The following is a 27,579-nucleotide window of genomic DNA, read 5'->3' as shown; positions in this document are numbered from 1 at the left end:
ATACATGTATGCAGTGGTATTATCTGAGACTTCTTTCCTTACTAACCATAATATACTAGCATCATTTACAACTATTATTTCTCGCTGTTTTGTCGCTATAGGACACATAGCCTGTGTAGTAAAATCAAAACAAATATTAGTTTTATATTTGTTGTGTACAAAATGTACAAACATGTTCTTGTTATTGACAGAAAGACCAGATAGAGCAGTACGATACCTTTTTAGTATTGCTTCATTTTACAGAGAACATGAGTTCATAACTTCAATAATAAGATACATCTATGCAGAGTTACATAAAGATCTTCTTTTCATACTTTAGCGCCTTAGAAATACACAAATAGCTCAATTTGAAATAGTTGAAACAGTCAGTATAATAATGATTTTAATATTGTGTCTAACATTGGCTTAGGAAAATATTATTGTCTCTCATCCCGGCTACAATTTTCGCATAGTCAAAGTTAAACAAAACATTATTATATAAATAATTACACAAACATGAAAAGGCAGAAATTTGTTAAGAATGAATTCATTTATGTTCCATTGAATTCGGTTGCTGTTCTTTCTACAATGTGTTGGCAAAACTGCCTTTTGTCGTCCAATTTCAAATCAGATCGTTTATGATTTAACATTGTGTATCATTTTTAGAAATAAAAAAACAAAGCATGGATAAACGTATAGCAGCAATCAAAGACGGTACAGAAATAAGACGTTATGTTAGAATTCAGGTTATTGGTAAAGAAGGAGTTGGCAAGTCGAGCCTTGTACGTAGATTAGTTGGAAATTCTAATATGAAAGTAAACAGCACGGATGGAATCGATATTGTTACAAAATGCAAAATAAGAACAACTGATGGTAAATGGGTTATTGGAAAAGGTAAGTTGCAATGTTTACTCCCTATTACAAATTGAATAACAATATGACAAGGATTTGCATCTACCGTTCATTTTTTAATTAGCGCTAGCATATTGCATATTATCAGCAGCAGAAAAAATAAAACATGTAAATATGTACCCTACAAAACGGGCCCTTTCGAAACAATTATGGGATTAAAGTAAACCATTATAGGCCAAGGTACGGCCTTCAACACGGAGCTTTGGCTCACACCGAACAGCAAGCTATAAAGGACCCAAAAAATACTAGTGTTAAACCATTCAAACGGGAAAACCAACGGTCTAATTTAAACAAAAACGAGAAGCATGGTTGTGTCGCTATAGAAAATGGACACAAAGTATTATTAAATACAGACAAACAAAACCTGGAGAGATTTAATATGTTTTATTTGAAAAAAACAACGATGGTCGTAGTATGAACATACATTGTAGTCAGGTCGTAAGAAGGGCGTGACGAGGACGGTAAGGGCGTGCTGTGGTCTTTAACAGTGCAGTGTTAACGTGATATAGTCGTAGTGGAAGCGTAGTTGGGTCAGGATGAGAACGTGATGGTCGTAGTGAGGTCGTAATAACGTCGCTGTTAGATCGTAGCGCAGTCTCTCCGAATAGAATCACGCTTTCAATACGCTCCTGCTACGATGGTACAGCGACCTTTGCAATCTTTCTATGACCTTAGTGCACTCTCACTTACTACTCTTCTACTACGACCTGATTTCGCCACGACCCTACCACGATTGTTTTGTTCAAAGTTAGTCACGCTCACCGCGATCTTGAAGACCTCAACAAGAACGTGAAACGACCTTACTTCGATTTACACGATCGTCCTACGATAAAAAAAATTGCATTTTTCTCACAAATCGTAGTAACTAGCCTACTAGTTGGACTGCGATATTAGGTAATAACTAGTGATACTTAGTAATTCCAATCAATTCGTTCAAGCATTTCAAAGTAAAATCTAAAAACAGGCTATTTTTTTTCAATTTTGAATTATTTGAATTATGTGCATTTTTTAATTTGCATGATTTATTGTGCATGAAATTCCATGTTTATTCTGTATTATATATTTTTAGCACTGCATAACACTTTCCATACAATGTACTTTGTATATATAGTGTTGTGTGCGGCACAGTACATTCTATTGAAAATGTGTTATCTTCTTTGTAACAGAAATTTTAATGCAATTATTTTGTAACAATTGTTTTGATTGGATGACAGCAAGCGTAAAATTCTCTATCTCCTTGTCTGTAACTAGGGAAGCCGACATTTTGAATTTCGGAATGTATTGACATGCTATTTCTACAATAATAAACAAAAAAACTCACTTGTTGCGCTTAAAAATCTCCTTTTTATCAAATTTTATTACATTTTGAAGCGGCACAGAAGCCATAAAACGCCCGGTGTTTATGTTTGACGCCGGAAGCATAACTATGACGTCACCTAGTGTAGGGACCAAAGAAGATAACATTTTTTCGCGGAATTTTCTTTAATGAAGATTTTACACTGAAATAATGATTGAAATTTAATAATGAACTTGTTTTGCATTAGAATAGAGATAACTGTATTGTATTTGAAGCCTTGCGGACGTCCATCGGTAGTTTTACTGTCGCAAATACCCGTTTACCTGTCTCCGCTCCGCGTCGCCAGGTAAACTAAATTTGCGACAGTAAAACTACCGATGGACGTCCTTAAAGCTTCAAATACAATACAGTTATCTCTTAAATTCAAATGTGTATTGAATATAAGACTTAATCTAAGTAATGTCTTTTTAATTAACACAGTTAGTTATTACTTAAAAATAAGGTCTAAGTATTTCATTTACTCATGTGAGTAAAATTGTTATCAGTATTTGTTTTAATTCAAGTTTTTTTTTTGATAGTCACACATTTTCAGTAAAACAATTACTTGTTTCAAGTAACTATTTACATATCTAGTAAAATTTAAGTAACTTCTAGTAATAATGAGTAATTATAAGTAATTCCTAGTAATGAGTAATAAAAAAAGTTGTGTTATATCGCAAAAATTAAGAAATTTGTTGAGAGAGTGAATGCGTCAAATATTGGTGAGTATCATTGTGACAGCCCTTACAATCGTCATCAAAAGATTACAGTCTGATAATTTGCGATATTATAATGAGTAGATTATGTGACACATCATAACACAGTTTGTTTTGAACACAGCTTCATAGTTCTTTCAAATAATTTGACTGTTGTATTCTTGAGGGTTTTGTGCAACATTTTTTAAATAAATTGTTATTTCAGTGACTTTGCGTAAAAATATTAGTTCGAGCTTGTTTTTTATATTAAAAGTCCGGCGTGGACAATTCATATCTATTATATTTTCATTACACAAGCAATATCTAAAGTTATCCATAATCATGTTACATGCATGTCTATATTGTCAAAAACGTATTACAGTTGAAACTGAGAGGGATAAAATAATGAAAAGGATACAAGAGACTGTTCGTAAAGAACCAAAGCAAAGCGAACCAGTTAATAGTGAAGGAATTCCATGTGACGGAGATAACACAGAAAAAGAAGCAAATATTTCAAAACAAGAACATAAATCCCCAACTAAAGATAGAATAAGAATTGCATCACCAGGTACAAATACAGTAGAACCATCATTGACAGGTGAAAACAAAGTAAACATAGGACATAATGTTACCATCGTTGAAAAAAAGTCTGAAACTGACATACCTAACGAAAATGTTGGTGTTCTGTCAAAAGATATAAAAAAAGCCGACGATTTAGTAAAAACTGACGATATGATGAAAACAATTACCGAACAAATGGATAAAATTCTTTTAAAAATCAAGAAAGATCAAAACAAAATGACATCTGAGAGTTTAGTAGAATGTGGTCTCTGGGATTTTGCAGGTCAGAAAGACTATTATGCCACACATCAAACGTTTTTAAATCCACATGCTATCTATCTTCTTGTTACAAATATATCTGACGACATATCAGCTACAGGAGATGAGACAGACTTTGATTCAATTGAAGGTAAGATGTAACAATCTTCGTCAATAAAAGGTTAAAACAAGATCCTGATTTAAAAAAATGGCTGAACTTCTAGGTTGAGTCAAAAGGATGTCAACCTGTCATAATACACATACAATCACAACAAATACATTTTTGATAAAAGATTTCGTTTGAAGCATGTTGGTTTACAAAAAAGCCCTAAACTATTTGCAAACAATACTCGTATTTTAAAATAAATAAAGCATAACAAATCTGAAATGATTATTCCTTCTTATTCAACGTGGACATGATAAAAATAATAAATATGATACAGTAATCAAATGTAATATATACTGAACCGCTGTAAAGACATAAGATAATCGGATTGTCAGTTGGCCAACATTCATAGAAACACAAGTAAAAAATAATATTTTACTAAAACAAAACTAAACAAAATCAAATAAAACTAAGCATAATTATAACATGCAAATGAATACAAATAAACAAAATAAACAACTGAAATGTTAGTAAGTATAAATTGAAACTAATCAAAAAATGTCTCATCACATCTGCTATCATCATTTGATCATACACTGTTTGCGGTCAAAATCTAGGACGTCGCTTGGAACATCAAATAATTTCAGATTGAATTATTCTAAACTTTTACTTTATTAAACTTTTCACTATTTAATATTGACTTGTATACACTTGTAACATCAACAAGATGTATGGCTCACTATATATTCACTTATAAAATATATTTCACTAATTGCATAGCTTCTATATTGATATTCCACTTCCGGTAAATCAAACACGGACTTCCGGTAAATCAAACACGGACTTCCGGTAAAACTAACACCAACTTCCGGTAAATCAAACACGGACTTCCGGTAAAACTAACACCAACTTCCGGTGAAATTAACCACAGCTTCTATAAACTCAAATACGTTATTTCTGCCACATAACATTTATATTGGCCGTTGTATGATACGTTAAACTAAACCTCACAACTGGAATTGGGGAAGATCTTTGTCAATAAACGGGACATACGCTGTCTGACCATTTAAACGTTGCCACTCCAAAACTGAGCATTAAAACTGCACCAACCAACCCCTGAAACAAATAATTGAACCCCAAATAAATTTATAATCAAATAAAAACAAGATTTCAAACCATAAATCGACCGCCACGTGCATGAAAAGTCTCCGGGTCTGTTTGATATGTCAGAATGACAAGTAAATGATAACACCTTCAAAAATATAAATAAATGTTCTTACCTGAGCTAATTCATTATATTGTCCTGTCAAACTCCATGTCCTGAATTGACAATTCTGAGGTATCATCAAATATAAGAACTGCAGCAGACAAAACGTCTATTCACATCAAAATCTAGGTGTACTCTGCCTAACCACTTTACCTGTATGAAAAAACCATTTGCTACTTGTCACATGATTTTTACCTGCCGCTTAAATGAATGATTAGGGTACCAATCAGGGTGAAATTTATACATACCTTTATAAACCATGAAAATAAGATAGTGAGCTGCCTTTCATGAATTACAGTTTGTGAATTATAAGCAAATAATAAATAAAATATAAAAATCACATAATGAAGTTCGTCACAACCGCAAAAGAAACGTCGTAGTTTTTGAAAACTCACATAATGATTAAAATCTTTTTCTGTTTATTTTGGTTTAAATTCCCTTTAAAGATGCTTATATCATGTTGAAATCTCCGCTGACTGCGATCATTTATTCGGTCTTCATTATATTGGTTTCTCTGGGTCCGTAAGGGTCAAATGTAAGGATAATGATATTCACGTTGAATCCGTGCCTTATTAAGGGTATTTAACAGATTTGTCATCATTATCTGTTTGATGCAGTACTGATGCCACGACACGGATGTTGAGAATACATAGCAAAAGATATGCAGATAACTGCATGATAGAGAAAGAGATGTCCAACCATTCTAGTTTGAGGCGGAAATGACTTGAACTATAAATAAGGGCTTGTTATCTTGTAGAATCTTTGACTTGGTAGAGGAAATTTGTGTCATTGCAGCCCGATCAATTTCTAGAATCACATGTCGTGCTACAATTTACTTGCTATCAAACTAACACATGATTTCCCGCTTTATGTCCGGACCTAAACCCGATAGAACATATTTGGGACGACATTCAAAGAAAACTGAATGACATTCATCCATCAGCACTAATGGTGGACACACACGCTACTAAATGTTGACCTGTATTAATAACCCATGTAATATGATGGCGAAGAACTGTATCAATGAACAGATATTGAACTGTAATAATGTCAATCTCTTAAAAAAAAAACCTGAGCAATACGAGCCCCGTTAAAACCTTGGTTTATTACAGGTTTTCCTGATTGGTTAGGAAATCTTATCCTGATGTGACACCTGTCGTGTGATTTCTATAAATTTTACATTAGATGATTGCAATTGACGGTTATCTAACCATAGGACATTATCTGTTGTTTTAACCATAAGAAATACGAATTTTTGAACCCTGAAGCTTGACTTAATATGATACACAAACTAAAAGCACGATGATTAACGCTTCTAATCAAGGCAAGAACAACACTCTTGTGGTTTTTATTTTCGACACGAATTAATTTATTGCATGAACATTTTTATCTAGTTTTTTCAAAGCTACCAATCAAATAACGTTGTTCCACTTTTAACCCTTTAAGTTTTTTGGAAAATCTGGATCAGAATTTGTTCCCCTCATTGAACAAAATATGAGTTTATCAATGTTAGGATCAGAATATTGTTTAATAGTAAAAAAACACAACCTCTCTTATAGTTGAATGGTCATTCCCTGAACCCCTAATCCAGACTCAAAGTATCATTATTATAAACACATAAATAATTTGACAAATGTCTTCCCGAATTTACATTGACAGAAAAAAATGACACTGGTCACTCACCAATTCGCTCATAAATGAATTACTAAAACACCCTAAACATCGCAATCCTTCTTTTTCATTTGTAGTCTACGTGATGTATTATGTAATAAGTGGCGGGTTCCAGGGATTAGTGCTCTTTATCGAATGTTTAGGTGCAAAGCTTCAAAATGGCTTTCATTAATGCCAGAAAAATGATCCAATAAATTTTAATTCAATTCTATGTAATGAACAATCAAATAACATATAGTTTATAAGTGTAAACAAAACAGATGCACAGGTAATTATACCAGGTGTATAGATGTGAGCAAATTAAATGTGAAACCCATGTACATAACATTAAACTAATTGTAAACATGTTTACTGTACACGGCGTTTGGGGTGAACACGGCCTTAGTCGGTAATTTCACAAACGAGGCCGAAACTAATGTATCGTATGCTTTGCGTTAGCATTAGTAGCACTAGTAATTATATATATTCAAATATTTATCATATTTATTCAACAATGTGTTTGATATTTTATTTCATTTTTAAAGTATTTTCGGTGTTTAGTTTTTATTAATCTTTTAATGTTGTTTATATTTGTATTTATTCCTTTTTTCATATAGTTTTAAATTTACTATTTTTTCTGAACTTTTTCTGCATATACTTATAATTTTACTCATTTATTTTTTTGGGGAATATGCTGTTTCTTTTATTTGATTGATTTTACATTATTTCAATTTTGATGTTTAACTGTCGGTTTAATAGCGTCACACAAACAATGCAAACTAAACCAACTATTTATTATTACAAACAATTGTAGAAAGCCAGGAAGAGATTTGCACGCACACAATAATATGTATCACTGTGTAATCCATATGATTTATAATAATCAACACTTTATGACCGAAATAAGGGATTCTGCACATGTACAGATAACGTGACTTCACTATTATATACAAATAACTGAGTTTATATTTGATTACAAACGACTTTAAACACAAAGAGATAACATAATTATAAAGCATACACCAAATACTGTCGAACGTTCGAAATAAATATCATAAAGAAATATATAAAAAAAAATCATGATTGCCAAGGTGACAACTCTTCGCAAAAACCAAATTGAAAAGAGAACAATTATAGGTCCCCGTACGGGTTTCAAAAAGGAGACAAACCCACACCGCATAGTAAACATTAAAATCCCGAAATGAAAATTGTCAAACAATTCAAACGAGAAATCTGACAGCCTGATTGATGTACAACATAATAAACAAAAAAAACTAATATGTAACACATCAACAAACACCAACCACGGAAATGATGTATCTTGGATTAGATTTTGAACTTTTTTTACCCTTAAAAATATATTAAAATTTTCAAACAAGTTCCGCCGTTTTAAAGAAAGAGTGACATGTATCCTAATTGTATACTGGCTATCACACAGATAAAAGACGACAAATAAAAAGTTCAGCAATTTCTTTATTTCTTTTCAGAATACATTGACTTTTGGTTTGACAGTATTCATTGTTTGAGTACGAGTTCTCCAGAAAAGAAGACCAATATACCAAAGGGGTATCCAAAACATAGATTATACCCACCAGTTATTGTAGTGTGCACTCATATTGACGAGTATAAACCACATAAGGTACAGTATGACGATTATATCGATACATGCATTGTGTTGCTTTCTCACATATTTGTTTATGTCTGAATATAAACAGACGTTTACAAGAGAAGGTATTGTTCGTGTTAATTTAATAATGGAAGTTTACCGAAAAAAAATATAACTGCAGGATAAAAATATTGGTTATTTACAACCTTCTAAAAGTAGCATTATAGAAATGAAAATGCAAACGCAATGTGATAACGGCTATTTACCAAATTTGATCAAAACATAGGCAAAACGGAAGAACATTGATAAACAGGAGCTACGGATGGAAATGTTCTTGAAACAAACAAATGTGTAATAAAGATTATGATTATCATAATTGGATACAAACTATGTGTAACCCATTGGCTGTTGATTGCTAATTGGTCGGGTTGTTGTCTCTTTGACAGGTTCACCAATTTCATTTAAATGTTATTACTAGTATCAATATTGAGTCGACTTATCAATCATAAAAACAGTCAATTGAACTTTTGGTGTAGAGAATTAAGTCTGATATTTTATAAGTTAGATGACCAGCTATATATAGCATATTAATCTATTGTAATAAAAATTTATAATATCTATTAAGATTTGTAGATTTTGTTAACACAGTCCTTATATTTGTATAAAGTTACATTCGGTTTATAGTGGAAAATTGTTTTAACGTTAAATAAGCTACAATTGAAATTGCATGCTTGTACCTCTCTGATATTATTATGAGATAACTCTGGTTAATTTCCCCATCAATCTATCATGAAGGGGAAATAAATAATTCGACTTCCGTTGAAAGTCTGTTTCTAAAATTATGAATGGTTCTTTATATTGGTATGTGATCATTTTAAACGTTTCAAATTTATGAAATTATATTCGTACATCAATGTTTTTGATACACCAATAACAAAAACTGAAATATATTGAATAATAAAATTTGTAATTATTCAAAATTATATTAGAAACCTATACTTACTTATAAAATAATGAACCTGTTTAAGAGAGACAAAACTCGCTTAACTTTTTTTCAAATCGCCACGTAATACAAAGGAATGTAACTCTTGCATGTAAATCGATAAATGTCGTCTACGGATTAGAGTGCAACCCTTGCGGATTGGTATACATGGTATACGCCGGTGAAACGAAAAGAAGGCTAAACAAACGTATGTGCGGTCATAGATCAGACATTAACCTCAATGCTAACGACATTCTACACCAGCATTTCAATCAGCACGATCATTCCATCGTTTCCATGACAGTTCGTAGTAACACAAAGATATGCCATAGCTCTAACAATCTTAATTTTTCAACGACTCTCCGTAGACAAAAGGAAGACTACTGGATTAGACAATTGGGAACTGCGACACCTTATGGTTATAACGACAAAATTGATGGTATAGGTATTATATCTAGTTATTCGTGTAACTCGGTGAATGTGATGAATATTTTCAACTCGACTCCTCGACGTAGACGCAGTCATGGTCATCGTCATTATACATCACCTTCTCTGCATGATGTCTCTATTAATGACGTGCTACCATTATACAAAAGCCGCTAGGTATTCATCACATTCGCACGAAATTTTATTCATTACCCCTTTCAATACTGCATTCTCTGTTCAATTTATGTTTGGAATCCACTGTTACAAACCCTCAATCAAACATATACAAACTTGAAGCTATAATTTCGGATATTGCTAGTCACAGACTTGTCAAGCCACGCAGGTAGGTTAAGGCACTTTTAAACGTAAATAAGGGCAAAATATGATATTTCAAGAATAAAATTGTTTTATCAACAATTCATAAATCATAGTTGTTGAATTTATATATTCATGTAGTAAGGATTCAGTAAACCGAAATTTTGGTCATGATCGCCTAGGTCACGTGACTTCCACAGGGGTAAAATGCCTTAATCAAATTGGCAAAAAGCGGGTTACTACACTGAATAACAATCAACAAACTTTTTTTTAAACGAATCCCTGTGCTTTCCCGTTGCTTAAAAGTGCTGCGCGATTTTCCAAAAGTGAACATATTAAATTAAAATAATATTTGTAGTTTGCCCGGCAGCATATAACGTTAAATTTGTACACAGTTTCGTTCTCAATTTGATTACAGTTTCATATTCATTAAGCGCGCAGCACTTTTCTATTAGGTTATAACTATAGCTTTCTATTTCGGTTGACTTTTTTGAGAAATATCGTCTCTGGTAACCCGCTTTTTGTGAATTTAGATTTCGTTTCTATGGTTTCGATAAATTGTCTATGTCATTCAAGCGCACTGACGACTCGAACAATCATCAAAGAACCGCAACTCTGTTGTTACAGTTGACGATGCTGGAGTATTTACATTATTAAACCTCAACATAAATTGATCTTATTGACAATATCCGTTGAAATCATTTGACCTTTGTAGTAACCGACGATAGTAAAACAAGTTGTGCGTGTTTGACGCACTTCTTCAGGTTTCAACTGTATGTAGAATGTCGAATTTTCCTGGAAAAAGAGACTGACAAAAGTGAAGTTCCACCTTCATAAATAATTTGTAATACCAATCTCTATGCAAATTTGGTCGCTTAAACTTAAAAAAGTAGTCTTATGGTGTATATGTTGGTTGTCTGAGTTCTATATATATATATGTCAGGGGCGGATCCAGCCATTTGAAAAAAGACAGGGGGGTCCTAACCCAGAGTAAAGGGGGACTGGGTTCCAACTTACTAGGCAAGGATATTCATTTCCAAAAGTGATGTCCCAGTCAGTACTGGCATGCAATTACATTTCATCCATCATGTATTTTGTGTACATATATCATGTATATCAAACATCACATTTCATTTTGTGACCAAAAAAAATATTTTGTGTTGGTGTTTTACAGTTTTAAAGGGACAGTGGCTTGCTTTAATTTGGTTCATGTCTGTTGACATACATGTATCTGTTTTTTATACATTAGACTGTTAAGTTTCTCAATTGATTTTTTTTTGTTCAAGCCATATTAAACCCACTATTGACACTATTCAGTATGATTTTTTTCATTGTCAAAGGAGGTATTTTCCTACAGTGTAATTACTTAATTATATAGCTTTGTCATTAGAACATGTGATTGGTGCATAGTTGTCTCAATGGCAATCATACTACATCTCCTTATTTGATATACAAGACAAATTGCATTAAAGTCTTTTGTGTGACCATGTATTGTTTACACATAGGCGGATCTAGGGGGGGATTTGGTTGCTTATATATGGAATCACTGAAGCGTGACTGGAGCTGGCCCCCTCTTAGGTCAGTCAGTGGGCCCCTACTTATGAAAATTTCTGGATCCGCCACTGTTACATGTTTCTTGTTGACTCGGCCCCTCTTTAAAAAATGTGGATAAACTTAAAATAAAATCAGTTTATAAAACATGTAAAATCAGGATACCCAGCAATTTTTTTTAAAACTGTAAATACTAGTACTGAAAGTTTTGCATTCATCTTATACATTATTTCTAGTATATGATCATTTATTATTGCAATTATTCAAGAATGGATTTCTTAGCTGTTATTTGCTCTTTGGTTGGGTTGTCTCATTGACATGCATATTCCCCTAATTCTATTCTCAATTTCACTAAAAAATATTTATTTATTGAGATTTCTAATAATTCCTCATAAATGTGCATGTTTCAGTTACAAATGTTTAAGAATGCAAATTCTTATTATTGCGATATTTACCTAGTCACATTATTCGCATTCAATTATTTCTGAATTGTCAGTACTGTACATGTAGTGTTTGAGTGGTTTACAATAGGCAATATGCGGTATGGAACTTTACGGAAGAAAAATAAATAAGCAAAGACAATGATAGAAGTCTCATCTGTGTCTTATTGTGATAATGGAAATGGCAATATCTTATGATTACATGTACAATGTATCTGTATATTTACCACGACTGAAAGTATGTGTTCTGTCCAAATACAGTCTAATGGAACATACTTCAAGTTCAACTTTTACTGGGATTCATGTTTAGTACATGTACCAGATTGTTGCTTTTATATATGTTTAACTTCTTTAAATATTTCTTTATGAGTCCTTGTGCATGTTTTGTGTGTTTTACACCAATCAAGTTTGATTGAGCTATTAATATATATTTTTTTTTCTTTTTTCTGCATTGTCTACAGACATGACTGAGTTTGAACTTCGTCAATTGCTGGTATTCATTGATATCTACATGTCATTCATGTTGACCGACACTCTTTACCATATACATGTAGTAGATTCTTTTAAATACAATGTATATTGCAAGAATATAAAAATCCTAAATTTAGCTGGTGAATGTACATGATACTTACCGTAACATTAGAATTAAAATTACATGGTACCACCTTCTATTGAACAACCTGCATTTCAAACTTTGAACCTGTATTCACCACTGCATGTTATATTTGTCATTATTTACATAATTTTCTGAGGATTTCTCAAGGTTGATTTTTTTTTCTGGTTTCTTTTTATTGAATTTTGTACTGCAACACCCTCAATTGTTAAAGGCAGTACAATTTTCAAGGCCGAGCATTTCAGCTAAATGACTATGTTGTATAAAATTTGCTCGTAGTTGTAGGCCTAACACTGACCTTTAGTTTTTTTATTTTTACATCATTTAGTTGCTTGCCCGTGTTAGGGAGAGTTGTCTCATTAGCAATGAAACCATGTTAGTTTTGTATGTACCCATACCTCTGTACATGTAGATCATCTCAAAAACATGTTTACTATCACATGACTATTGTCTCATTGGCAATCATACCACATCTTCTTTTAATATTTACTTTGTCACATTTTATGTGCCAGTCTCTCAACATGCTTGAGCTAAAGCTTATGTTGTCCTTTTTTAGTTGCTGTCTGTCATTATTTGTTAATTTGAGTATTCAAGGTAGCATAACTCATGTACAAATGTAATTGTATGTATAAATCCAAATGATAAAGGGTTTTACTCATTGTTGAAAGCAGTAACCTATAAATAGTTGTGATGAACATGATGAAACATCCAAGAACTTTCATAAAAATCTGAAATCAAACTGGCCTAATTACTCATGAAATTGTCATGTAAGAACATTGCATGAATAGAAATATTTAATCAAATTAATGTTTTGATACACATGCTTGACAAAAAATTAATGGATGATGTTAGTGTTCAAATGTTGATACTGCTGTTCTTATGAACATAATGTAAATTTACAGTTATCTATAACATTTAGCCCTGTTTTGTTGGTCTTCTGTCCGTAATAAATTGCACATGTAATTTTTCCACTTTACAGGTACAACATTGTACAACGTACATGTATAAAATGTATGTGCACACATTCTTTTTAATCAAATTGTAATTGTTGAGATTAATCTCTGTCTGACATGTCTGTGTTCATGTTGAAATTAGAACTGGTCACCTTTGACCATCTTTTACTGCTGTGGAACGATCTCTACGAGGCTGCTACAAGATGTTGAATTACTTTATAGATTACATGAGGTTTTTTCTCTACACATGTTTCCATCTGTCATTCTGTAGGTTCCGTTAATTTTACAATTTAACAGTCACTTTCTGCATTCTATTTAAATGGAGGCTTTCTTTCTGTCCAGAAAAAACAGGCAAGAAAAAGTGGGCGTCAAAAACTGGGTCCTCCTTTCACCTTTAAGCTGAGTCTTACTATATTGTTTTTAATTATTTTTAACATGCTGTTTGACATCACCATGATCACACTGTGGAACTTCTGGTTGGAAAGTTATCTTTACTAAATTTCAAAAAGTTATGTTGCCGTGAATTACACATTGTTGTCCATGTTTTCTGTTCATATATCCTGCAGTCATGTATTGCAATGTAAATGTAAGGCAAGTATCCTTTGCATTTTTGTTCTCATCATTGTCATCTTGAACCTGTAATACAAAAAGTAACAATTGACAATTGTGTACACAAAAAAAAATCCAGTAAGCATGCAGTACATGTATAACAGTATTACTGATAAAAATATTTTTCATATATAAATATGAAGGACTAATTATCAATGATTATCTTGTAATCCAAACTTACATGCAAAACTTCTGTGAAAAGAGATGTGTTAAAAACTTAACAATATCCACCTAACATTTTGTAAAATACTCACCAACTATCAAAATAACAAGTTTTTGCAAAATAAAAATAACTCCCTTACATTATGTGTGTATGTAAATATATGTGCCTGTCTCATTTGAACATGTTGAATTGTTTCACATTGTAATTTCGGTGTCTTTTATAGCTGACTATGCGGTATGGTCTTTGCTCATTGTTCAAGGCCCCTACCGTGACTTAAAGTTGTTAATGTGTGTGTCATTTTGTTCTCTTCTGGAGAGTTGTCATTTTTGCATTCATACCACATCTTCTTTTTCATATTAGATAATTTAATTTAAGTCAAAGCAAAAGGATTTTAAATTTATGTATGCATGTTTCCAGTCTCCGATTTGACACAAAAAGGTTCAGGTAGGTAATTCGCCTTTTCCCGAATTATATATAGGACTATATGGGTAAATGGTAATCTCATTGTTCGTACACCAAAATGAAAATAACGCCACATCATTGGATGGAATTCAAATATTTCGTACGTGTAAAGCCAATCACAACTTTTTGTAAACACTTTTGAAAATATTAGCCAGAATGCATATAAGAGTTCGAAACGACAAATCTATTTTACGTCTTATTTTTTTAAATTATTATACAGGTACATTTCAGAACAGTGAATGTTCTAACTTTCAAGCCTATACCAAATAAGCATTCAACAACATATATACACATGTAGAAACCCAGTGTTGCAATTGTTTTAGGTGAAGCATAACATATTAGATTTAGACAATATTCATGATATTAAAGCTTGATTTATCACAAGTTTCTACCCTGACATTTCTTTAATTTATGACGTGTTTTTCCCTGTACAACAAAAAATAATTGAATAATAGGATCCGGGAATTCTTTTTTTTGAATTTCGGGATTTCGGGATTTATTTTTTTTAAATTCAGGACCTCGGGATTGCGAGTTTGTTTAATTTGTATATTGCTGGGTGTTCCATGTGGTCCACGAAACCTCTTTCTAAAATTTTAACATCTATTTTATCAGCAATCAAAGACGGGCTTCAAAGCTATTGTGAAACTGCCTATTCTAGAGGTGCCGTGAATCAGATGTCGATACTTAAAAATTCAAAAGATCTTTAAGAGTACATACAATCTAATTCTCTTTCATCTTGTAACAGTATTAAAACATTTGACTTTTCTACTCTTCACATTAGTATTCCACATTCCAAACTAAGAGACAAATTGAAAGAGTTGGTATTGCTTTGCTTCATAATGAAAAATGGCCAACGTAGATACAAGTATCTTGTCTTAGGGAGGAATACATCCTACTTTGTAAAGGACCACTCTGATTCAAACAAAAAATTATCTGAAACTGATATTAATAAGATGTTTGATTTCTTGATTGACAACATATTTGTTACGTTCGTAGGACGTGTTTTTCAACAGAATGTCGGCATTCCGATGGGAACCAACTGTGCCCCTCTACTAGCCGACTTATTTCTTTATTATTATGAGGCTGACTTCATGATGGAAACTTCTGAGGAAGAAATATAAGAAGTTAGCAATATCCTTTAACTCTACTTTCCGCTATATAGATGATGTTCTTTCACTAAATAATTCAAAATTTGGTGACTATGTTGAACGCATCTATCCCATTGAACTCGAGATAAAGGATACTACAGATACAGTCAAGTCGGTTTCATATCTTGACTTACATCTAGAAATTGACAATGAGGGTCGATTGAAAACAAAACTTTACGACAAAAGAGATGATTTCAGCTTTCCAATTGTGAACTTTCCTTTTCTAAGTAGCAACATTCCAGCCGCACCTGCATACGGGGTATATATCTCCCAATTGATACGATATTCCTGTGCTTGCGTTTCCTATCATGATATTCTTAATAGCGGGTTGCTGCTCACAAGGATGCTATTAAACCAAGAGTTCCAAATGGTGAAGTTGAAATCATCCCTTCGTCAATTTTACGGACACCATCACGAGTTGGTTGACCGTTATGGAATACCCGTTTCAAAAATGATATCGGATATGTTCCTTACGTCGTAACTATAATCCCCTCCCCTTTCATGAATATGATCTACCGAATTATACTATTTACCGGATTTGTTATCACATAAGCAACACGACGGTTGCCACATTTTGAGCAGGATCTGATTACCCTTCCGGAGCACCTGAGATCACCCCTAGTTTTTGGTGGGGTTCGTGTTGTTTATTCTTTAGTTTTCTATGTTGTGTCATGTGTAATATTTTTTGCCTTTTTCCTTTTTAGCCATGGCGTTGTCAGATTGTTTTAGATTTATGAGTTTGACTGTCCCTTTGGTATCTTTCGTCCATCTTGCATACAGATGCCTTATCAATATAACTAATTAACTGCGCATTCGTGCTCCATCTTCAATGAAGATTCTAAATTATAAATATAACAAAGAATTGTTAATCTATAGGAAGGTTAAGACTAATAAAAGCTAACCCACTGTAAAATGTATTTCTTTGAAATTGTTTAAAACTTCCTCAGAAAAATGCTCGAGCAACTTGACCTTTAGCTCATAATTGACGTTTTTAAAAAATATTCTAAAAAAGTAGTTCAAGATTATTTGCTTCTCAAAGTGTAAGACGCAATGAAAATCGTATGCTTGCATCATCCTACCCAAATACAGATGTAATTATGCTCTGAACATTTCGACATTTGTTTGTTTATTTTTTCAAAACCGGTTTAAACAAATCACAAGTACATGTTAAGAACCGACTTAATACCTATATCTCTATATCGTCTGGTAAATATGTTACTATATAGCTACTGAATTATATGAATCTGACCTATAAGTACAAACTGGCAAATTCCGGGTCTTAGAAGTATGCAGTTTTTTTTAAATTAAACTTAGTCTACAGATAATAGCAGTGTACTGTATTTACTCAACTCGACCGTTATTGCATCAAATGTCAGATGATCCTAACTGGTAGTATACAACAATTGATTCTTAGCATGCATAGAATAAATTTGGATCAAACGACTTTTTCATATACAAGTTGATTTACAAGAAGTATAATTTGTTTGTAAATCAAATGTTGGACAAGAACTTGGGCTCTTCATATTTTTAAACGAAATTTGAGACAAATTTTCAACCAAAGAACAGTCTGAACTGACAAAAGAAATTTTGTTTGATTGCAAGCGAGCTGTCTCAATAGTTCTCCAAATAGTTTTGCATCTGATTTTACAAGAGTGGTAATGGTAACCAGAATTTAAATTCATCGGGCAAGGCTAAATAAACATCAACCCTATTTAAAATAGTTTACTGAATATATGTATTGAATTATATTGAGTAGCATGTACACATTTTGTCAATCTTATCAAATACATGTATTCAGTACACTAGGGGTCAGTTAGGTAAACAAAACATATAATTAAGATCCGTCAAACTAATTAGAAATGCCACCCTGTAAACAAATTAAACAGGTATTAATTGTTTTTATACTTTACAGTGTCCACTTCTGTGTAAGGTATATAATTATAGCAGAAAGGCGACCCCCTGTATTTATCGTCACCCTGTTCCACGTGTTATCGATTTTAGTTATATATCAAACCTCCAACGAATATATACAATTAAAATGAATAATTTAGTAAATGAGACATATTGCTAGCAGATTTCAAAATGCAGAAATATTTGAACCAATTGAAAATTAAACTTAATAATAAATTAGTTAAATGTGGTGAGATTCAGTAACTCAAGATCAATGATATGATGATAATTGATGTGAAAACTCATCTAAGTTGTTGTGGTTATTTATTTGAAAATCAAAGGAAATAAATGGATACAAACTTATTTGTCAATAAACTTCTCTTTTTGATTGTAAACTGCTTATTTTATTTTTTGTTCTTGATCAATTTGTCAGTTACAAAAACTCCTTGTTTGTGCTAGATTATAATATTTTCATCTTTGCAAAATAAGGGGAGATAACTCAAATAGATTCATTTTTAAAATCGGAAGTTTTTCGAATGTACCTATTTTGATATGTACATGTAGCAAGTAAACAAGTTCGGTAACCCTGTTTTTTCCTTTTTCTTATCTGAAAGCATGTATTAAGAGCAATTTTCTCACAGTTTATCTTAATTTTCCGATAATACGTTTTCTTTTTATCAATTAAAATTTGATTTTCCGTGCATAATCTATTCAAATATCTTACAATTTTGCACAACATGTAGCGTGAAAAAAGTCCGATGACCAATACTTTTTAATACATTTTTGAAAAAAAAGTATGATGAAAACTTCATTTTGACAACTTATCAAAAGCATTCAATCAATTCTAATTAAGACGCCCTAGTTACCTAAAGTTTGTCATTGGTGTCATCAGTGATTTCACAGCGCAAACGGCTGAAAATATACTAAAACCCTTAGATTGACTATACGATTGTTGTAGGTAAAAACTTTGCAATTTAGTCCCAAACAATTCCTAAAGGTGTAATACCACCATTGATTTTCCCCTATAAGTCTTTGTTTTATTTGCATTTTCCCCATAAATGTGTAGAATTTTTCTTCGTTTCAAATAAAGAAATACTAAGCATGAGTAAAGTTTTATTCTGTCCAGTAACATAGCAAAAAGTTCACATACCATTTCCTGGCATATAAGAAAACAACCATCACTGGAAGTTAACCAATCAAATTTCTCCCCCTATTTTGTCTGTGTACATGGTTCAGTCACCATGTAACCTCAAGATTACAAAATATTCTACAGAAATACCAAAATAAGAACATAATGGTGATTTGAAATACCCAAGACATATGTTTATAACAGAGAAATCTTTTACTGAAATAAAATGTAGGATAAATTACCTACAACTGTCAAATTCAAGGGAATATTTCTACTTTTTTTCGCATACAACCGGATGTGACATACCATGGTTTGATGGTATTTCACTTAAACAAGGTAATTGCTGTTTTCAGCAAGCGTTTCCATCCGTGGGATTTACAAAGCAGTATAGCATTGTTTCTACATGTTTGCTTCATCAATTAAAAGTAAAACGTGTAATTAGGAACAAACAATATAGAGGAGAAAGTATCTCTAGTCGAAAACTCGCTTATAATGCGCTCATTGATCATGAAGTGTGCAAAGGAGTTAGTCAAGTAAGACCTCATTTTGTCCTCAAAATGTAACAGTTTTACGCAATTGTTAAAATATAAATATATAAATATTTTGGAAAGTAGTATGCGTCTGCTTCATTAAAATTGACTTTTTTTACAATACAATGCACATATATCGGTAGTCCGAGATTACTCTGACGTCCAACGGCTGTTTTGCGAGACAAGCTGGGGCCGTGGACGTCAGAGCTCGTCCCATATAAAAAAAGTGGATATTTGCCCACCCAAAATTGATGCGCTTCTTCGTCGCTTCTGGTGCCGACTGATGGCCTTGGAATGATATAAATCGGGCATCAATCTGTTCATTTTCCATTTATCTCTTCATTTATGTAAGTTTCACCTACCTGCCAACCTTTTTTTCCCATATTTTAACAGTTTTTACAGTGACCCATCGATTTCGGCATTTTGCCTTTCATGTGTTTATTTTTTATGTTTTTGTTGGAAGCTATTTTATGTCTTTTTGTTTGTAGTCCAATTAATTAGTAAATGCCTTTCAATACCGGCATTCCGATGATAATCGTGAGAATAATTCTCTTTAGTTCATGTTAACTTCATAACATATATGTATTACTTGGTGTGCTGTCTGTCGTTGATTGAAAATGTTTGTAGTTGTTCTGCAGTTTGTTTGTTGGATTCGACTTATATCTTAATTGTTTGTGCGAGTGTTCGTCTGTGTGTTTGTGCTTTAATTCTGACACGTGGTCTGGTTATTTTAGCGATATTTGTTATATTTTCATATTAGCAGGAGGGTTTGCTAGCCATAAAACCTGGTTCAACCCACCATTTTTGTTAACATGTCCTTTACCAAGTCAGGAATATGGCAATTGCTATCAAAACATTCGTTTCTATGTATGTTGGCGTTTTCGTCTTATAGTTGATGTGTTTCTCCTTTTTTTTAGTTTGTAATCCGGGTTTGTTTTCGATTGATGCATTTTGATCTACTTTTGCCTTTAATTAGGCTAAATGGATATATTTATTTACCAAAACTACATTTTTTGTTTTCAAAATTATTTAGAAAAGAGGAATAACCAACACACAACAAAAACGAAAAACAAAAGATAAAGAAATACATTTTTAAATTACAACGTGTATATCAAGGTGATATGTAGTATACAAACGAGTATGTTCATTTACGTCTACTTGGCCAGAATTAAGTACTATATTTGTACACTAGTTTAAGTATTGTAAAAGGAACACAACGCAAAACGTTTTAACATAACCATTAACGATATTCTTTGTACAATATGATTTGCATGTAGGTTGCACTCTGTAAAAACAGCTGTTTCTCAAACCAAGCCTCTTTTAGAATATTCATAGAAAATACATTGTTTGTATATACTAGTTCCCAGTTATGCTTTGTGTTCAATCTCTTAGAGACATAAATTGGGAATGTTACCAGTAAATATACATGTGCATATTGTTAACATTGAAATCTGTGGTAACCCTTCATTCGAGGTAGGGGTAGTTATGGCAATTAGTGGTTTTTGTAACTCTGAAAAGTTCAGGGCATATACACGTTGAAAATATGCATCACAGTCCTATATTTTGACCTTTGAAAAAAATTGAAGTGCATATGAACTTTGAAGTCTAGGATAAGATTTTTTTTCAAAACTTCATAGTTAAAGTGGTAACGTTCAAGCCGTAAAAAGGAGTTCCTATGGTAAATTGCATTGTCAATATTTACAGAAATGCAACCTGTAGATTCCCGCGTCTTCCAGTCGATTAGTGTGTTTTGTATGTTCTTAATAGGCGTTATGTGTGTTTGTAAGATTTTGATAGTACAGGAAAAAGATACAAAGAGATAAAATTCCTTGTTGAAAAAGAATCTTATTATGAGACGTTTATATCACTATAATATCACAGTACTATTTTGTACATTGTTATGACATGTATACAGGTTTTACGGTTTGACGAAGGTATTTTTATTTCAGTTGGAAATGAGAAAAAAAGAATACATCAACAGATTTCAAGGCATTTTTGGAGGTCAAGATAAAGCTAATCACAATAGAGGCATACATTTTATTTCTAACACAGAATCTTTTGAACTCGACTGTAAAAAATTGAAGGACACTATTTATGAAGTTGCAAAAGAGACGATGTTCTTTGAGGAAGCACTCCCAACGCAGTGGATTCAACTGGAAAATGCGTTAAGCGTGTTGAAACATGAATCGAAACAGAATATATTGTCATTCCAGAACATTGTGGAATTATCCCAAATAACTTTCATCGGAAAAGAACAACTTCTTCCTTTCCTCACTTACCAACATAAAATTGGGAACATTATTTTTTTCGAAGACATTAATGAGTACATCATTTTACAGCCAGAGTGGTTGGTTAAATGTTTCAGGTGCCTAGTATGCGATGACCATGAATTCAAACGAAATCATGCAATAGTTAACTCGACTAACTGGCAACATCTGGAAAAAACAGGACAGTTATCAGATGACATAATTGATAGGCTTTTTGAAAAAGAACCTGAGTTAGAGTTTGGAAAATATAAAACTCACATACTTAATGTAATGGAAAAATTTGATATTTTAGTAAAACCCAAGTTTAAAGATACCAAAGACAATTCGAGCTCAATACCAGACTCATACTATATGCCATGTATGATTAAACAACAATCGACTTCTCTCGATAGTATTAGGAACATGTTTGAAGGGGAAAACTGTAGATTTAGTTGTTCACCATGGTTGATACTTGAATTTAAATTTCTCCCCCTGGCTTATTTCAATCACATTTTATTCTATTATTTTACAAGATATGAAGTCTGTGAGAAAAAGGCACAGAAAACATTATATAGAGGAAAGACACTGGTCAATTTAGATAAAACTGGACTCAGAAAGTTATGTATCTGTTTCTCAAAGAATGCCATAGCCTTACAGGTATGGACATTATCGGATGTAGATGATAACATAAATAGAACTATTTTAGAAGAGCTATGTAAAAAGATTGAGGAGTTAAAGGAAAGATTAAGACAGAGCATATCTTACGATATAAAAGCAAAATGTAGCAAAGGTGACTACTCTAATAAAGAAGGCAGAATGACCTTTGAAGAACTTGGTGAAAAGTGTGAAAATGGACACTACGTCTGTTCTGAACATAATGAAAGGCATAGTAAAGACGACTTAGAGAAAACCTGGTTACAGCATGCTGACATAGTAAGTGGGATGTGTTGTTTAAGTTCTCGATTTTGTTTTAATATTGTATTGCCTTGCTTGTACGTTTGTAAAATGATGTTGCTTTTTTTGCTTTTGTAAATGGAGAATGAATGTAAATGTAAATGAAGACCTCTATCATTTGCCCCTTTAAAACTTTTTAGGATTCGAGCGTCACTGATGAGTCTTTTGTAGACGAAACGCGCGTCTGGCGTATATACAAAATTTAGTCCTGGTATATATGATGAGTTTATTCAGTATCATCAAATAATATGATATGGAATATGAATAAATATAATAGGTTTTGATAATTTCCTCTCTTTTGCATTATTGTAAACTAATATAGCTTATCTGTTACATGTTTAATGGCACATTAAACTTGTTAAATATTAGTGTTTTAAATTAATTCTTAACAAAATTTTACTTCTATGTTGATAGTGTAACCAACTAATGTCGCTGTTGTTTTTTTCTTCTCTTCCGCGAATACGAACTTTGTTTCCATTAATATACTTTTCACTTTATCGTTAAAACCTAACTCTTCATCATCAGATAATGGTTTTCAAAGTAATTTGACTACCCTTTACACACTCTTTGAATAATCGTATTATTTAATGTCGATATTCACCATACATGCCATTTGTGCCGTTTGTTATCTTTTTTCCCCCATTCGTCGAAGCGATTCAAAAAAGTCGAAACAATTTTTTTTTAAAATAAAATCCGTATTACATGTTGTATAACATATAAGCACAAACAACTAAAGATAACTACGAACATGTGTTATGTATTTTTTTATTGGTATTTAGCTTTATAAGTGACAATTACAATCACATTGGTGTGATATTCAATCTTGCAAAAAAGACACCAGCTAATGGATAGAAGGTAGCACCAGATGGTAGTAACTTATGAATATGTATTATAACGATGTCAGTGGACACTAAAATGTTGGATTAACACACAATCATTTTTGTTTTATTTTTGCAGAAATTCATAAAATCGAAAGAAAGAAATGATAATTCCCATTTACACTCAGTGTTAAGTTCAGTCTCGTCAAAATTAACTAATAAAATATCTCTGATTTGATACTTGTGAAAATCATTAACATTCATTAAATGGTCATAACTTCAGTATAAACCGGGTTTTTTGTTGTTGTTAATTTATATAATCTAACGAAAAGTCACCAACATACAATTACCTTCGGACCCCTACAAGGCTTTATTGTAATTTTTAAATTATATCCGTATATTCGAAGCTTTCTGTGAAGAAAATATATGTTCGTAGAACTAGTGTTGCATCCGTGTCCTTCACTTTATATAGTATACTACTTTTTCACTGAAGCATTTTATTCAATGTGAATGATCGTATATATTATCAGATGTATATACTCCATGTATGCGATGAGAAAACCTCACTTGGTACCTTTGTGCCATGTGAGCTACATAACTATTATATATCAACAAAGGAAAACAAAAATGTCATAAAGACACTTTATGGACAATGTATTTGAGCAAAAATGAAAGACTAGAATACAGATAGGACCATAGCACAATGACAGGTTGTATCAATACCTAGCAAAGCCAAAAGTATTAACAAAAATTTGACTGTACAGTACAGGTTTCAAAAATAAACAACGTCAAATTAAAAGAACACTGTAACAAGTTATCAAGATGATGAAAAATGCCAAAACATAGAATCAATGCTTCAAGACTATGTTGTTTTATTTTTGAAGTTGATACGAAATGTTACTAAAAATGTCTTGGTAACTTCCGATGAACCTTTTTAGAAAAAGACGAGACATTTTTTGACATGACGATGATTCATCAACTTTCTGCCCAGACACTGGTGACGTTTTATAAAGTCTGAGTAGCAGCTGAAACTATTGAATATCTAATGAGTTGGGAACTGTATATTCCATATGCTGTTGAAGTTGAAAAATTGCTGCTAAGGTGCTATAAGACTTTATAAAAACGTCACTAGTGGTCTGAAACAGAAAGTTGATGAACCATAGTTATGTCAAGGAATGTCTCGTCCTTTTCTGAAATGTTTAATTGGAAGATAACATAATGCACTACTGCTACTGTTCCGGGCTCAGGGCATGCACATGCAAAGGTGGCGAGGTTTAAAATTAGTTTTTAAATATAAATACCTCTTAGTGATTCTGTTTCTATATGACACGTTTTGTTGAAATAAGAAGATGTGGTAAGAATGCTAATAAGACAAATCTCTAACCAAGTCACAGTATTTCATCAAAGAGCAGATTGCTCTGAGGGATACGATTGCCGTTGTTCATTGACAGATGTAGCTGGATAATATTATTTTCAAAACTAATTCAACTGCACATTTAAAATAGTTACAAAATAGCCAATCACGGATAAAAGTGTATGAACAATGTAATCAGGCCTATGTTTTATTTTTGTACTATCAATTCCAAGTTTGCTTTCCACAGCAGTCACTGAGACTCAGACTGAGAGAAGGTATTTCACTTCGTATCTTATCATCTATTTTCCTACGTTAATTCTAGGAGGAACCCCATTCCTAACTCTTTAAATATTTAATTTCCTTTCGGTCAGTAATCAAAACTCCTTTCCGTACACATGTATCGGTTTAAAATGCGGTCGTTTTTAATATACTACGACGTTTATTGACAGAACGAGCTAATACTCAACTTGTTGTTTTGATTCAGAATTCACGGAAGTTACTTCCGGAAGGGAGACAACTCGAAACGATATGGAAGACTCTATTTCGCATGAAGGGGTGTTCTACGATGAGGACTACATTTATTTTAATTTAAATGGTGCATATGATTTAAAATTATGCAGCAACAATAACCTTTAATAGCAGACATACATAGAAAAGATCCCATGAGTTATAAATTAATTAATTGAATGGAGAATCCAGAGCAACCATGCAATCTAAATCCCCTTGAATTCAAGAAAACTATACGCATGCGCATAATTTCCAAAACAAACCCTCGAGCAAGAACGTATATTAAATGTTTATTAACACCTAGGTGGTTCTCAATTCCTTTATGGAAGTACAATCTCAAATATCAGTTTCATAACGGTAACATATAAGAAAAACTCCACTTCAGTTCTTAAATGACAGAAATAGATTTATCGGAATTCAGAGAACTCTCGCATTTTATTAAAACTGGGAAATCCTTCTGATCGTGTTCCTAAATTTATAAAAATAATAAACATAAATACTGCTTAATTCTAAGTTTCCGTGTTGTTTAAAACACGCATATAATTCAAGGGAATTTTCAAACATGAAGATTATGAAAAGAACATTATAGGAAAGTTGTTTAAGTTCAATCTTTTTCAATTTGTTTGTTTTTACCTTTTAAAGCAAGACAGTCATAAGAATCTGAGATGTTCCTTAATGTTTAGAATACAACGATTGACGTGAGGGCAATGCTCTGAGCCACCGGTATAATTCTACAGATTGCTTGAAAGCAATCGTATCCCAAAAAGTAAATAATAGACCAAAGTACGGCTTTCAATACAAGTCTTTATGTCTACAAAAGACACAACTCCCTTTTGTCTATGCAAGCAAGTAAAGTACATCAGTATGAATACTGTATGATATAGTTTGTTTGATCAATTTATCTTGAGTTTACTTGTCAATGAAAATGTGTGAATAGTTGAAACTAAAGAGGACAATGTAGTTGCATCACGTAACGTTATCGTTTAATTGTTCATGTTTTCTTTTGCTGCATTCAATAAAATTACTCATTTCTTTTCCAGGTAATGGCGAAACTAAATACAGAGCAGGCTGAAAAAAATCCACAGAATAGTATAGGTAATTGACCTAGAATATTTGCATTGAAATTAAGATTCATTCGCAATAAGGAAAGTACCTCCACTTAGTCAGCCATTTTCCTTTTTTTTCATATATCAAAGAAATGTACGTAATCGAATGTACCCCAGTAGATCATTGATTCATTATATCCTGTTAAAAATGTTTCTCTTTTGTTTAAGCCTAGGAAATATTTATTTATTTTCAATAAAATCAACCTAGAGTTATTAGTAAAGCTAGATTTTTCTTTTCTATATAAAAATTACGATAAAAGGATCAAAATATCTTTTTTTAAAGAAATTACATGATTTTATGAATTTAAATGCCCTACGTGTTTTTACAATACTTTATGTTCCTTACGTCGTAACTACAATCCCCTTCCCTTTCATGAATTTGACCTACCGAATTATACTATTTACCGGATTTGTAATCACATAAGCAACACGACGGGTGCCGCATGTGGAGCAGGATCTGCTTACCCTTCCAGAGCACCTGAGATCACCCCTAGTTTTCGGTGGGGTTCGTGTTGTTTATTCCTTGAATGTTTTGTCATGTGTACTATTGTTTTTCTGTTTGTCTTTTTTATTTTTAGCCATGGCGTTGTCAGTTTGTTTTTAGATTTACGAGTTTGACTGTCTTTGGTATCTTTCGTCCCTCTTTTAAGGAGGAGACATGACCTACGAAATGTTGATATCAAAATAACTACGCTAATAAAAGAAGAAGAAAACCAGTTTATAGCATGAAGAAAATGATAAAATCAAACGAAGCAATAGGTTTCTATATATTCTTTAACACTGAAAAGATAAAATATCCATGAAGACGATTAAATCCCGTCCAGACCAGTTGAATTGGCATGTTCTTTAATAAAAAAAGTTTGTATTCAATGTCGTATAAATGTATTCCCTAATATGCACATCATATAAGAATTATAAAGCAATGTCCATTGTGCATTTTCCATACAATTACAATCTGTCTCACCTTAAGCAGAAGCCCAGGATAATTAATTACGGTAATCATAACGAGAACA

General features: G+C 32.4%; 1 protein-coding gene across 1 annotated transcript; it reads left to right on the top strand.

Annotated features, from left to right (window-relative positions):
• The first annotated feature begins 662 nt into the window (after positions 1–662).
• LOC134701151 (probable serine/threonine-protein kinase pats1) lies at positions 663–26,563 on the top strand. Its single transcript, XM_063562295.1, has 5 exons — positions 663–873; positions 3,305–3,892; positions 8,252–8,403; positions 21,531–22,760; positions 26,501–26,563. The coding sequence occupies exons 1-5, from the start codon at positions 663–665 to the stop codon at positions 26,561–26,563; spliced, it is 2,244 nt and encodes a 747-aa protein (XP_063418365.1).
• Positions 26,564–27,579: the final 1,016 nt, after the last annotated feature.

Source organism: Mytilus trossulus, unplaced genomic scaffold (genome assembly GCF_036588685.1).
Source record: "Mytilus trossulus isolate FHL-02 unplaced genomic scaffold, PNRI_Mtr1.1.1.hap1 h1tg000233l__unscaffolded, whole genome shotgun sequence".
NCBI lineage: Eukaryota > Metazoa > Mollusca > Bivalvia > Mytilida > Mytilidae > Mytilus > Mytilus trossulus.
The sequence above is the reverse complement of the archived record's forward strand: the minus strand, read 5'-3'. Positions and strand labels throughout refer to the sequence as shown.